The sequence below is a fragment of the Notothenia rossii genome (genome assembly GCF_949606895.1).
Source record: "Notothenia rossii genome assembly, chromosome: 4".
NCBI lineage: Eukaryota > Metazoa > Chordata > Actinopteri > Perciformes > Nototheniidae > Notothenia > Notothenia rossii.
The window spans coordinates 53091443-53107271 of NC_136902.1; the positions used below are offsets into that span (position 1 = coordinate 53091443).

The 15829-nt window shown below is 42.9% G+C and overlaps 1 protein-coding gene across 2 annotated transcripts in view; it reads left to right on the forward strand.

The window, feature by feature from the left end:
• The first annotated feature begins 5396 nt into the window (after window positions 1–5396).
• The window catches only part of flot2b (flotillin 2b), a 47040-nt gene continuing 36607 nt past the window's right edge, over window positions 5397–15829 (forward strand). The window contains exons 1-4 of one of the 2 annotated variants that reach the window (XM_079676093.1): window positions 5397–5527; window positions 8837–8918; window positions 9640–9730; window positions 10030–10153. In XM_079676093.1, coding sequence (XP_079532219.1) covers window positions 5500–5527; window positions 8837–8918; window positions 9640–9730; window positions 10030–10153 — 325 coding nt within the window. In that variant the 5' untranslated portion in view covers window positions 5397–5499. Of the gene's footprint in view, window positions 5528–5814; window positions 6040–8836; window positions 8919–9639; window positions 9731–10029; window positions 10154–15829 lie in introns of those variants that run through there. The other variant, XM_079676092.1, reaches the window with a different exon arrangement.

The window sequence follows — 15829 nt, forward strand, 5'->3', positions numbered from 1 at the left end:
TCCTCCTCCAGTTCATGTTTTTCCTTTAATAGTTTATTTCTTGCTATTAAAGCAGCCAAGTCAGCCTCTGTTTTAAGGCATGCAGACGAAGCAGTAGAAGTTGCAGACTTTTTCCCCAAAGCAGAATTTTGTGATCGGGTTGCTCTTATTCCGATTTCCACGTTTGACACACTGTCACTTGGTTGTACATCCTCTTGCATGTCATCTGTTGTTGGAATATCCAGCACAGCAGCAGTTATTGTGGTAAAATCCTCTTGTGGCTCATTTAACCACTGTTTAATGTCCCTCTGAAAGCTTTCACTGTATTCCAAGATACTGGCAAACCATTCCTTTTGTTTCTTCAGTTCATCCTCTGGGAGTAAAGGAATCAACATTTCATGTGAAATAATGGCTTTTTCACCCAGTTGAATTAATCTAAATGAGTTTGCACACGTGAGGCATTTCCCCTTTCTCTCACGTGTCCTTTTATTTCTGGTATGAGTGCTTTTATTTTGTTCACACTGGTTTTACGTTCCCGTTGAAGTTTTTCAAGGTTATTTACCAATGCCTTCGCAGTGAGTGTGCGTTCTCTTTTCCCATAGTCCAGGGGTTTTCAAAGTGTGGGTAGGTGAGCCTCCCCTCAGAGAACATAAGAACAGCCGCGCCCCCCCTCCCAATTATTATTGCTGTTTTTATTATTATTATTATTGTTGCTATAATGCAGGGGTATTCAATTGCATTTCAAAGAGGTCCAGTAAGAGAAAATGTAATTATATGCTCTGTTTTCGCTGTCTACCTTCCGCCATTTGAAATTACTCCGACTGTTTCTCTCCTCTTGTCGTGTCTCTGTGTGTGTTTGAATCTATTGTGCTGACTGCACCGATTGGATTGGCTGAGTAGCGTCACCTCCTTAAAACATTAAACAATAACTTTTTTAAACATTTTTATTTTTATGTTTTAAACATATTGTATAAAACTCCCCCACTACTTGGACTATTCCTTGCACCCCTCTAGAATAAGCCCGAATGGTCTCAACCATATCATCAGTAACGTGTACTTGTTATTATAACAAGATCGCAAGGACGCTGGTAGCGATCAGAAAATTGAGTGTTGTTCAGTTTGTGTGTTGTGGAACATGCGTGTCCGTGCATGAAAATATACCACACACCCAATTACAATTGCATGTTCAATTCACTACCCTGGAAGTTAATACAGTTGTTAAAGTTGGAACAGCCTGACAGCCGTTTTTCCTTGCATGTCAGTCGCCGACACCTTCTTACAGAGGACAGGCACATCTAGCTGCAGCACGACCCGTATATTTCCGCACGCCGTGTCCTCAAGACATATTTTTTTTTAACATTTTCAACATGGTGGATAAATCCTTATATGCTCCCGGTAACACACTGAACGTCAACTTTGCCTCCTTATTACACTCACCCCTACTTTAGTGGGAACAATGAGTCTGCGTCTTTGATGCACAGAGGAATAAACGCAGATCATCCTCTGGCTGCAGCCTTGACCGGTACTTGCTTCTGATCGAAGTCAATGCGGAAAACCTGCACTCACACAGGTAGGTGGAGGTGAAGGGAATGAGCACTTTTACAGCCTTTTTGGCGAGGTGGGGGAACTCGGTCTCCACAGACAGCCACAAGTGGGCAAGTGTCACTTTACTCGTCTTTTTCTCGTTCTTTTGTGTCTCACGCTGCGCCTCCCCTGAAGCTCTCTGGCGCCCCCCAGGGGAGGCGCACCTCACACTTTGAAAACCGCTGCCATAGTCCATTTCAACATCAACACTTATTTGACTCATTTTCTCCGTCAGATTATTCAAGCTTCCTCAGTGCATTCGTTTGATTGCAACACACTCAAAGATCGGAAGACAATTCCTTCAAAGCATCACATTTCCACATCAACAGAGCAGCGCAACTTCCATGCGACAGGGCGGAGTTATACGGAGATACACAGCGGTGAATATGTGCACATTCAGCGGTAAGGCTTACCTGGCTGTGATCCGCGTTGAATGCGGCTTCCAAACTGCAGTCTCTATTAACAGCCAGTGCTTACCTCCGTGAATTATTTCCATATCTCCATTCTCATCCAATAGATCCTTAATCCATGCGCTGTTTGATGATGATCGCCTTACGCCTTTTGTGCTTGTTTTTTTTGTTGACAAAATGTAGCGACAGCAGGAAACAAACTAAGGCGCTGAGAGGCTGAGGCCGGGCCTGTTTGCTGTTGTATGACACGCTAAAAAAGTACTCGCTGAGATCTGAAGCTCTGTTTCGTAGTATGGTAGTTTAATGAAAAAACTTGGTTCTCAGACATATACAGGACTGTCTCAGAAAATTAGAATATTGTGATAAAGTTCTTTATCTTCTGTAATGCAATTAAAAAAACAAAAATGTCATACATTCTGGATTCATTACAAATCAACTGAAATATTGCAAGCCTTTTATTATTTTAATATTGCTGATTATGGCATACAGCTTAAGAAAACTCAAATATCCTATCTCTAAATATTAGAATATCATGAAAAAGTATACTAGTAGGGTGTTCAACGAATCACTTGAATCGTCTAATTAACTCGAAACACCTGCAAGGGTTTCCTGAGCCTTGAAAAACACTCAGCTTGGTTCAGTAAACTAAATCACAAGTATGGGGAAGACTGCTGATCTGACTGCTGTCCAGAGGACCGTCATTGACACCCTCCATCAGGAGGGTAAGACACAAAAAGAAATTTCTCAAAGAGCAAGCTGTTCACAGAGTGCAGTTTCAAAGCACATCCACAAAAAGTCTGTTGGAAGGGGGAAATGTGGCAGGAAACGCTGCACAACCAAGAGAGATGACCGCAGCCTTAACAGCATTGTGAAGAAGAGTCGCTTCCAGAATTTGGGGGAGCTTCAAAGACAGTGGACTGAAGCTGGAGTCCAGGTATCAAAAGTCACTGTTCACAGACGTGTCCGGGAAATGGGCTACAATAGCCGTATTCCCATGGTCAAGCCACTTCTGAACTCAAGACAACGGAAGAGGCGTCTGACTTGGGCTAAGGAAAAGAAGCACTGGACAGTTGCACAGTGGTCCAAAGTCCTCTTTTCAGACGAAAGCAAGTTTTGTATTTCATTTGGAAGTCAAGGCGCCAGAGTCTGGAGAAAGGCTGGAGAGGAGCAAAATCCAAGTTGCTTGAAATCCAGTGTGAAGTTCCCACAGTCAGCGATGGTTTGGGGAGCCATGTCAGCTGCTGGTGTTGGTCCACTGTGTTTCATCAAGCCCAGAGTAAATGCAGCTGTGTACCAAGAGATTTTAGAGCACTACATGCTTCCGTCTGCTGAAAAGCTCTATGGAGATGAGGAATTCATTTTCCAGCATGATCTGGCACCTGCCCACAGTGCCAAAACCACCAGTAACTGGTGTACTGACCATGGCATTACTGTCCTCGATTGGCCTGCAAATTCCCCTGACCTGAACCCCATAGAGAATATGTGGGGTATTGTGAAGAAGAAGCTGAAAGACACCAGACCCAACAATGCTAATGAGCTAAAGGCCGCTATTGAAGCATCCTGGGCATCCATAACACCTCAGCAATGCCACAGGCTGATTGCCTCCATGCCACGCCGCATTGATGCAGTAATCCGTGCAAAAGGATTCCCAACCAAGTACTGAGTGCATTAATGGACATTTTCAAATGTTTGATTGTGTTTTGCTGTTATAAATCTTTTTTTTTTACTTGGTCTGAGGAACTATTCTAATTTTTTGAGATAGGATTTTTGAGTTTTCTTAAGCTGTATGCCATAATCAGCAATATTAAAATAATAAAAGGCTTGCAATATTTCAGTTGATTTGTAATGAATCCAGAATGTATGACATTTTTGTTTTTTTAATTGCATTACAGAAAATAAAGAACTTTATCACAATATTCTAATTTTCTGAGACAGTCCTGTACACTGTTGTAATCAAAGCAATTGTAATCTTGCGGTCAACAAAAAAGTAAAACGACCCCGTGTCACCCTCTCTTCCACACACCCCACACCTCACACAGGTGAACAGGATTATAATGAGTGCCACCCCTACCCATGTGACCCAAGCCAATCAATCAATAGTGATCATGGCTCCTACATTTGTTACGTAGCTTTTTCTGCATGTAAACGGTCTGCAAAATCACAACCCCTGAAAGTATACTCTGTAGCGAGTAAAACTCTAACACAGAAAAGACGTGCCTATACTGCCCCAGTACGCCTCGTTGTAGATTTTTCTTTTTCCACTTTCTTCTTCCGGGGCCTATTGAAGTCACTAATGGCACATTTCCACTACAGCGCGGTTTAAGCGTGCCGTGCCCGGCCCGTTTTGGTTGCGTTTCCACTAGGCGTAGTTCCGTCTAGCAGGTACTTTTTCACAGTTTTCTGGCTCTCCAAAATCGAGGTTCTTTCCGGGCCAACAACCGGGCTGAGTATGCTAAACTAGTGAGAGAATCGCTGTCAACTACAACAAAATGAACATATTTTACCGCAATTTCATTGTAATACGTTTCAAAACGTTTCAAAATGATGCCTACAGGTTAGTAAAAACCATGAATTAATGCTTTGACAAGTCTGCAGACAAGACAGCAGGCGAAAAACCTTTTAAAATGCGTGTTTTCTGAATGGAGATTGGCTAAGCTAACGAAGTATATGCTCTGACCGTCCACACTTACAGAGCCTACACACGGCGGCGTGCGTTGCCGCTTCAACGCTTCTGCCCATTCACTTTGAATGGGGTGACGTCACGATTCGCCGAACTGCATTTTGGGAGCAAAGCGTAGCTTCTCTCACGGTGCTCGCTGCAAAAGTAGAGCAATGTTCTACTTTTGCCGCCTCGACGGAGGCGTCAGCCAATCGAATCATATGCCAGTACAAGCTCTAGCCAATCAAACCGCGTGCTTGTTTGTCTGGGGCGGGAGATTTATTTGATTGGTTGTTGGTCGAGTTTCAGCCCCCCCCCCCCGCCGGCAAGGGACAACGCACGCCGTCGTGTGTAGGAGCCGTCAAAACAACGGCCTACAGACATAAATAAACCAGCCACTGTATTCGCCATGACACAGACAGTCTGTGGTTTGTACTTGTTTAACTTTTGTCCAGTTTCCGAACAGATATGACGAGCTGTGCGCTCTGAGGGCTTACGGTCCCTACACACGGCGGCGTGCGTTGCCGCTTCAACGCTTCTGCCCATTCACTTTGAATGGGGTGACGTCACGATTCGCCGAACTGCATTGTGGGATTAAAGCGTAGCTTCTGTCGCGGTGCTCGCTGCAAAAGTAGAGCAGTGTTCTACTTTTGACGCCTCGACGGAGGCGTCAGCCAATCGAATCATATGCCAGTGCAAGCTCAAGCCAATCAAACCGCGTGCTTGTGTGTCTGGGGCGGGAGACTCATGTGATTGGTTGTTGGTCGAGTTTCAGCACCCCCCCCCCCGCCGACAAGCGACAACTGGCGACAACACACTGCGGCGTGCGTTGTCGCTTGCCGGCGGGTGGGGGGGGGCTGAAAATGAATGAAGTTGACCATCTACTTCAGCTTTGGTAAGTTCATTTTAGCTCATATTTTTTGTTGACCTTCTGTGTTTTGCCTATAGGCTATTGCTCTGCTGGATCGATTGACATTGTGACCTCGGTGATGAGTGTCTGTGTTTTCCTTATCCCTCTCTCTCTATCGGAACCATGGGTAGCCTACAGCTATTTGTTTACACATCAAAGTTGTTCGTGCCCCTCCACTTTTGTACATATAAAAACTATATTTGTATCAAATCAACTTTAAAGTGTATTGACAGGCTCTCGTGCACGGCTCTCCTGTTGACAAACGTGACGTCACTGAGCGGCGTCGTTTAGTGGGGGCCGTGTTGTTGCTGTCATCGTACGGGACGCGAGGAAATATTTTCACACCGTTCAGCCTCGGATTAAAACAACTGTTCATTAAATTCATACCAACATCGCCCTAAAGGACCCGCTGTTTGCACGTTTTTTATTTTTCTCATTTCGAATCAACATGGGGAACTGCTTAACCGTGGGGCCGAACGAAGCTCTGGTGGTCTCTGGTAGGTTCTTCCTCACGGAGCTAAGCTAGCTGCCATTCACATATTAGACTAACGGGCTAGCTACATCGGCGGCTGAATGAAAACGTCAATTATAATCTTGTTTGTAGCCATATAGCTAATCTAAATGCTATTGCCAAATATAATAGGGTGCTTACTGTGTAAAGCAACTCAATTTGTGTTTGTACATTAACGTCAATCACGACAAATGTAAAACCCGTGATGCTAAACTCGTTAGCATCATGGCAGCGACGGTGTGTTATAGCTATTAGCAGGTGATATGCGTCAAATATCAGAAATGCTGTCTTTGAAAGCTCTTCATGCAGGCCCACACTGATGATATAGCTAGGGTGGGGGAGCTGATACCAAGTGCTGTAAATATACTCAAGTACTGTACTTCAGTAACATTTTGAGGTACTTGGTCTTTACAGTATTTCAATTTGTTGCTACTTTGTACTTCTACTCCAATACTATTCAGAGGTAAATTGTGTACTTGTACTCCACTACATTTATTGAATACCTTTAGGTACTTTACAGATCTGGATGAAAGATGTGAAATATAATCAAGTGTTGAATCAGACTTTAGTTCCACCTGGAGTAAATTCACAAGCTACCCTGCAGTATACAAAGTCATTCAAACTAGCTGCAGCTTTACCAGCTTTGAGAACACTTTAATGATCAATCGTTATAACACATATCATATCTATTATTCTGAAATGGACCAATCTGCACTTGACTACTTTTACTGTCGCTACTTTCACTATATTTTGATGATAATACTTTTCTACTTTTACTTGAGTAACAAGTGATTGCAGGACTTTCATTTCATTTCAAACCTTTATTTAACCAGGTGGTCCCATTAAGATCATCAATCTCTTTTTCATGGGAGACCTGCAGCAAGTATGCTACACATGAAGCATAAAACAACAGAAAACAATAAAGGACATCATACATCATATTTACAGGGCTACATTGACATACCTATCGGCATTGACAAGTACCAATAGTATCAAATAGCATTGCACCTATCCGGGCTTTAAAAACATGCAGTGGAACCAAATTGCTCAGTTTCAAATCTTTTTGGAGACTGTTCCAAGCAAGAGGGGCTGCGCACATAAAAGCTTTCGTACCTAAGGCAGTTCTTGCAGTCGGCACATGTAACAAAACCACATCATGTGATCTAAGGCAATAGCTACCTGCAACTCTCTGTGTGATCAGAGAGCAGATGTAAGGTGGGAGTTTACCTAACATGGCTTTATAGATTAACATGTACCAATGACTGAGCCTCCGTACAGTTAGTGAAGGCAGACCTGCCCTGGCATGCAGGGTACATTGATGTGTAAGTGCTTTACAGTTTGTAACAAATGTCAGTGCACTGTGATAGGCGGCATCTAACTTGATCAGGTGATGGGCAGGTGCATTCATATAGATCAAATCACCATAGTCCAGCACAGGTCAAAAGGTCACAGAGCCTTTTCCTGGCCTCAAAAGAGAAACAGGACTTGTTTCTGAAAAAGAAACGTATCCTAACCCTCAGCTTTTTAAGCAAATTATCGACCTGAGGTTTAAAAGTGAGACAATCATCAAGCCAGAGACCAAGGTAATTGCAACAGGCAACCACTTCAAGTACTTTTCCTTGCGCAGTAACAATATCCGAAGTGACTAGTACTACACTCTGGTACTTCTACTTTAACTAAAGTACAAGATCTCAGTACTTTTCTCACCTCTGCCGATACCAAGTAAAGTCAGATGTGTGTCTTTAGTGGAGGGCTCAGGGAATAAAGGAAAAAAAAAGCTCAAGATACAAAACCTAAGGAGTGTTTTTTTATTGTATTTTCAATATACTCATCTGAGGTGTTTTGGCTTAGTTTAACAAAGATACAATGATTTTAATGTGTCACTGTATCGTTTAAATATATCATTGGATAATGTTTTGAAAATGAAACATAACTAAATGCAAACAAACACTTACTGCAAGGATGTCCAACAAGGACAGCGCATTTAAGATTAATGCACATGGATATCGGCATCTCTGTAGAAGTGTGATTGATTGATTGATTGAAAAGTTTATTAACAGCTTGTATATTGGGTACAGTACAGTACAGCTCAAAACATACAATTGTTAAGGGGATGCAGACCAGAGAAAGACTTTTGTCTTGTTTACATCAGGGTCCCCCATTTCCAATTCATCATATGTGTGTCACACAAAATATTTCAGAGTTTCTGGAGGCTGTACTGCAGTGTTTCCAATATTTTTGCTGCTGTGATCCCTAAAACTCCGCACTTCTAGCTGTTGCTTATTTGATATGATGCAGTAATATACTAGTATCCTACCCAGAACTATAACACTTTGGATGGAACCCTACTGTATAATAAGGTTTTTGATTGTTTAATCACAATTCTCTTGACACATCCTTACTTTACTAACATTCTAAATTCAGGATTATATTTATAATTGAGTATTTTTAAACTATGATATATTTACTTTTACCTAAAGGAACTAATTACTTCAACCACCAGTTGCGTATTTGTTTAAAGACAAAGACACATTTTGTTTCCCTGTTTTAAGTGACATTTTACTCACTGCTCATTTAGTGTTTAATGCTTTTAGTAACCCAACCTGCCTTTGACAGACAGAGGGTTTGAAAAGCTTTCAATTTAAGAACATGTATTAATCAGAGAATTGCTCAGTTTATGTTCAATCTGCTCAACATTTCTGTGCTTTGTTTAATGTCACATGTTCCTAATGACTGAATTACTGAAGATTAAGTATTGTCCTAATGCAACTGCCCCCCCTCAGGTGATTGCTGCGGCTCTGACACTAAGACCTATGCTGTGGGGGGCTGGGCCTGGGCGTGGTGGCTCATCTCGGACACCCAAAGGTTGGAATATACAAGCATAAGGTCTATTTATCTCGCAATAGAGTTTGTTTTTTAGAAGCAAATTGAAATTATTTTGTAACAGTAAATGCTACTCATCACAGATACATGGATTTGACTAATTTGTCTGTTCAAACTCATCTTGATAAAACAAACAGACCCCAATTGAAATGAACTTTTGTCACCTGCTAGGTACAAATGTTTCCTGTCAGCTTACACATTGACACTTTTCTAAGAAGAGTACTTGTGTGTTTGAATGTTAAATGTGCCCCATACTTATACTGTATGTGCAGTGTCACAGGAGACAGTGGCATTTCTGGAGTTCATTTTTTACAGCAGTCACTGTCGGCTGGTTGGTCTCTGCTGAGAGATCAATATTTATTCGCAGAAGTTTATATTCCAAAGCGCTGAGCAAAAGTCCTGCAACATGTCACAGATCAAATTGTGAAATATTCCTCAATTCTTGAAAAATGCTCATGTCCAGTACTTGGATTCATGTGGTAGTGGTTAATTAAATTAAACATTAAATCAAAGTGTGTTTATTTACATATGCTATATTACATTTTTGGTTTACGCTTTTATCAACTGCCCCCTGAGTGACTTAGAGGGGATAAGACAAATGTCCTTGATCAGCAGTGTTTAACATCTACAGATTGTATTCCACACCTGGCTCCCCTCACTCCCTCTCTTCAGTGCCCAGTACATGTGCCTTGTTTTTCTGCAGGATCACCCTGGAGATCATGACTCTGAAGCCTCGCTGTGAGGACGTGGAGACAGCAGAGGGGGTGGCCATCACTGTCACAGGGGTGGCTCAGGTACACCAGGGTCCTCTCTCACACACAAAGCTTCACCTGACTTCAACTGTTATCTCTAGGCCTGTGTGAACCTCAATATGTGTACACTCACATCAATGTGTCTTTAAGGCAGAATATCAAATAAGTGCAGAAAGATTTAATCTGATGTCTAGTCAGATTGTTTACTTTTTTGTGTCACATAAAGATGGTTAAATGTTAAACTCCTTTATTTAAATTATGTGTGGATGCTTGTGTCACGACTCATTTACATTTTAGAACTTTTGATGAGCTCATCACAGAGAGTTTGTAACGTTCTTCAGGTGAAGGTGATGACGGAGCAGGACTTACTGGCTGTAGCCTGTGAGCAGTTCCTGGGTAAATCCGTGATTGAAATCAAAGGTGTGGTTCTGCAGACTTTGGAGGGACACCTGCGCTCCATTTTAGGTATGGACATTCATTTAATTTGAGAATTTGTGTTTGTCACCTTAATACCTGTGTAAATAACTTGTGTTGGTCCTCAACTAACGAGGGGTTACGTATGGTAACGTATATATAAGCACAGGCGGAGCCCTCTACTGGATTCTATGGGTACTACCTTATCATGCAAGCCTTCACCTACTGAGACTTCTATAGACGTAGCCGGCCCCGGGGCGGGCCTACCTGAATGCGTGCGCATCTCACCTTTATAAAAGGAGGCCTCGCCTCCTGACCGTCATCCTACACCTCTCTTCAGCCAGCGGCATAGGACAGACAGTGCCCCGAGTAGAGGGCTCCGCCTGTGCTTATATAACAAGGGTTACCATACGTAACCCCTCTACTGGACTCTATGGGTACAGTGGGCGGAGCCCCGATGTATACACGCGCTGTCGTCCAACAACACCGTTCCACCTCACTGCCCCTGACCGGCTTTCTGGTTAGCAGCCACTGCACCTCACTCACCTCTACCTCGGTTGTAACCGTGGAGAAGTCTGGGCTGCGGCTGACAGAGCACACTCTGACACGCTTACCTTGGGAAAAGTGTGCTCGGAAAACAGTGCTGAGGGCTCCCCCCCTCCGCCCATAGGCAGGCGGAGAGAGCCCCCAGCCCCCTATGGGCATGCCTCTCCCGAGTCCCTAAGGAGCCCAGGGAGAGCGCAAGTGCCCCATGTCCCCTACACTCAGACACTGACCCCGTGCAGAGTGTGCGTGGACTATAGTGTGGAGGGCTCTCCAGCCCCGTAAGGGCCCAGTGCGCACCACGTCCCCCGCGACCCTCCAGGGGGCCCGGAAAAAACGTAAGCGCATTACGTCCGGGGAGGGGGTCAGATGCCCACTGACCTGAACGCACTCCTTAGGCTCTTGGGCACAAAGGAGGGGTTCGGTCTGAGTGTCGCCCCGCTCTGGTCACCCCGTATCAACAAGCAACTCGGGTGTACCGACAGAGCGGTTAACTCGGACACTCTCTTGGCTGACGTTAAGGCAAGTAGCAATGCTGTCTTCCACGACAGCGCTTTCAGGGAGGAGAGCTCCAGAGGCTCAAATGGTTCTGAGACCAGAGCCTCGAACACCAGCGGCAGGTCCCACTGCGGGGCGGAGGCGTGCACTACTGGGCGCAGCCTCCTGACCCCCTGTAAAAACCGCGGCATCACTGGCTGAGAAAAGGCTGACCTGCCGTCAAATGTATTTATTTATTTATTTATTTAACAGGGACAGTGCACATTAATGAACATTTCTGTAAATATGCCAGAGTTAGCCAAGAGGCTATTTTTCATCTGTAGTCCCTGGACAGATATGAAAAGTCAACCTAAAACACATTTCATTTTAAACAAGTAAATACAATACATTTAAAACATGCAACAGACATTACTGGGATACTTAAATCAAACAATTTAAAATACAGAACATTAAAGCAAAACAAATAAAACAAAACAAAAGAACATGTTAAAACACAGGCAGTGGGTTGTAAGGAGCAGAAGATTGGGTCGGTGCCGGCAGAGCTGATTCCCCACTAACCATATTTTGAGCTTTGATTTAAATAAAGTGAATGTGGTCTGGTCTCTGATTGGAGGTGGGATTGAGTTCCATTGCTGAGCAGCTTTAACAGAAAATGAAGACTGACTGAAATAACTTTTTCTGAGTGGAAGAATGCAATCTCCTCTCGCTGCACCTCTTGTTACCCTAGTTGCAGTTGTACGTATGTTAATGAACTGTCTAAGAGGAGGTGAGGTAAGGCCGTTGACAAACTTGTAGAAAAGGCAAGCATTTGCATGTTTAATGAGGTTTTCCCAGCTCAACAAGTTGTATTTTTGGAGTATTGGGCAGTGATGCGAAAAAACTGATTTTTTTGTCCAGTATTTTGAGTGTTTGTTTGTACAATGACTCCAGTGGTTTTAATGTTGTTGTACTGGCATGTGACCAGGTAGTTAAACAGTAGGTGATGTGTGAGAGAACCATAGAGTGTGTGTACATCAGAGATGCCTCAATTGACATGTAATCTCTGGTGAACCTAAAATTCGACAGACTGAATTTGACCCTATTACATATTTTTTTAACCTGAGCCTTGAAATTGAGTGTTGAATCAATCATGACTCCAAGGTACTTGTATTGTGACCCCACCTGTAGCCTCTCCCCTGATACAAAAACATCTGGCGCAACACAAGAGGACTTTGTTTTGGTGAAGAAGATGCATACTGTTTTACAAATATTTAGTTAGAAACAGCATTGTTCCAACCAAGTTGTTACATGAACCATGGTGTTTGTGAGTTCATTAGCCACTTGTGTCATATTGCTTCCATGTACATATATTACTGTGTCATTCTGCATACATTTGGATGTTTATACCTTGTGGGACCCCTGTCGAAAGATGAAGGTCAGCAGATTCATGATTTTGAACCCTCACATACTGAGATCGGTTTAACAAATACAAAATTCTAACCGTCTAAGTGTTTATGAAGAAAAGTTGAAACTGGAAAGCTTAGATATGAGTATTTTATGATTAACAGTGTCAAAAGCCTTTTTTAGGTCAAGAAACACAGCTCCTACAACACCACCTTTATCCATTTTTTATTTGATTTGTTCTGTGAAAAAACAGTTGGCGGTCTCTGTTGAGTATGTTGCCCTAAAGCCAAATTGCATTGGATGCAGAGAAAATGTACTACTGTTTAAATGGTCAATGATTTGCTCAGACACAAGTTTCTCAGCAACCTTTGACACTGTAGGAAGGATACTAATTGGCCTGTAGTTACCGGAAGACATGGGGTCTCCACTTTTAAATATTGGGATAACTATAGCCGGCTTCCAAACACTTGGAAACATTCCCTGACTGAAGGAGAGGTTAATCATTTTGGCAATAGGATTAGAAAGTGTTGTGCTGAGATCTTTTAGCATAACCATGTCCATGCCATCCTTTGAGAGAGAGATCCAATCACTTTTATAACTTCAGATTCAGTGATATTTCTTATGCTGAAAGGGTCAATTGTATTAACATGACAAAAATGTGTGCAGTCAGGTGAGAAACACTGTGCAATGGTTGCAACAGAATCAATGAAGTAGTGGTTTAAAACTTCAGCTACGTCAGCTGGATTGTTTATAAACTTTTCATTGACTTTAACAGTGCATGACATTAAGGATTTTGGGAGATGTTCCTGTGGGCCATCTAATGGCGCGTTTCCACCGCAGCGGGTAGCTCGCTTTAATCGTGCCGAGCCGTGCGGGGCCCGTTTTTGGTTGCGCTTCCACTTGGCCTAGTTTTGGCCCGGAGCTACTTTTTCACCTTTTTCGCCCGACTAAATCGTGGTTCTATCGAGGCCAACAAACAGGGCTGAGTTTGCTAAACTAGAGAGAGAATCGCTGTCAAGGGGGCTACAACTACAACAAGATGAACATATTTGACCGTGATTTAATTGTAATACACGTTTCAAAATGATGCCAAAGTAACAACATACTGATACCGGTTAGTAAAAACCATGAATTAATGCTTTGACAAGTCTGCAGACAGACGGCAGGCGAAAAACCTTTTTAAAATGCGTGATCTTCTTATTATAGACACATGCATTTCCAAACATTTGGTCTACCTACGCTGTAAAATGTATTATCTCTTCGATTTACACACGGCATCTATTGCACGTCTGTCCATCCTGGGAGAGGGATCCCTCCTCTGTTGCTCTCCCAGAGGTTTTCTCCCATTTTCCCCTTTAAACTGTGGGTTTTTCTCCGGAGGTTTTTCATTGTACGATGTGAGGGTCTAAGGACAGAAGGTGTCGTTTTCTCATACTGATATTCTGCACAAACTGTGCTGTTCTATTTGCTGTAAAGTGTCTTTACTGTAGGGTATTTTTATTATATGTACAGCACTTTGGCTCGACCAAAAATCGTTTAAAAATGTGCTATATAAATAAAACTTGATTTGATTTGTTGTCTAAATGGAGATCGGCTAAGCTAACGCAATATAGGCTATATGCTCCGACCATCCACACTCACAACGGCCTGTACAGACATAAATAAACCAGCGACTGTATTCGCCATGACACAGACAGTCAGTGGTTTGTACTTGTTTAACTTTTGTCTAGTTTCTGAACAGATATGAGGAGCATGAGTGCAAACAGCCAACAGCTGATGTTATTTTTTCTGGGGTGCTCACGGGTGCTCATTGAAAATGATGTCACGGCTCCGCCTACACTGCGTTACTATAGTTACTGCCCCAACTCCTAAACTGTAATGGAAGCACAGCATTAAAGTGAGCTGGGCCTAATAAGGCCTAACCAAACCGAGCGAGGCCTGCAGTGGAAACACGCCATAAGCTAATATACAGATGGCCCTGATCCCAATAGAGATTGCCCTGAAAAATGCGCACGGACGAAATGGCACGAAGGGTTTGGGGGGCCTCCCCCTAGAAAATGTTGATTGTTGCAGGTCTTAGATGCTGTCTGGTGCATTCTCTCGACTGAATTATAAGATGAACCACCACAATATTATATTGTACAATTTCAATTTTATTCTTCATTTCACTTGTTTGTTTGTTCTTGTTTGTGTTTGCTCGCTTGCATGCTAGCATAGCTATAAGAAATACTTAAGTTGTTGGTCAAGAAACTTTCCATCTGATGAAGGAAAATGCCTTCCCAGATGTAAAAAAGTAGAAAACGTTACATTCAGTTGTAACTGCCAAAACAAACATTATTTACACTGCTAAAAATGTTTGTAATGTTATCTACTGTAAGTTGGTCGAACGAATGCCTCCTCATCCGGAAGCTGACCGAGCAGACCCGAGCAGCAGTCGAGAGGAGCCGAGCGCATCCGCGAAGCATACAAAATGGCGACGTCAGAGTTCCCGTTAGCCGGCAAATCGAAATCTCTTCGGTCAAAATAATTTCCCTTTGGCGCAATACCGCTTCAGTTGCGCCACTTATGTGACAGACAAGAAGAGTATATGACAGACAATAATAGTCAATTCTAATGTCTAACACTTAATGTGGAGAAAGAGATGTCCTGTCTGGGTTGATTGTGCGTTGATCTGTTGGTAATGCCTCTGGGTTCCGGTGGGCATGTAAATAAATGCATAATGCTGCGCTATACTTTCTGGCCTCACCCAGTTGCATAGCGACACTTATTGTTTAGGTGTCTTTTAATAAGCAGGTAGTCATATCATTAGCTAGAACTAGCTGGATCTGATCGATATGGACATAAACGCGAGTGAAGTCTAATCTGACGGGAGAGAGAGATCAGCTGCTGCTGACGAGTCGACACGCAGCTCTGCATGATCACATGCAGCGGTGAGCGGACAAAACACACACTTCAGGTTAGTATATCACAAGTAGCTATTTTAATTACCTCTCAAACTACCTAAACTACACTGAACACAAATATAAACGCAACACTTTTGTTTTGCTCCCATTTTTCATGAGATGAACTCAAAGATCTAAAACAATTTCTATATACACAAAATAACCATTTCTCTCAAATATTGTTCACAAATCTGAAAAAATCTGTGATAGTGAGCACTTCTCCTTTGCCGAGATAATCCATCCCACCTCACAGGTGTGGCATATCAAGATCAGGGTTCAACATTAAGGGCTGCCCGATGGCCCGGGGCCATCTAGTATTTAGCTCGGGCAATGAAGCCTCACCTGCTGGTTGCCCGATCGG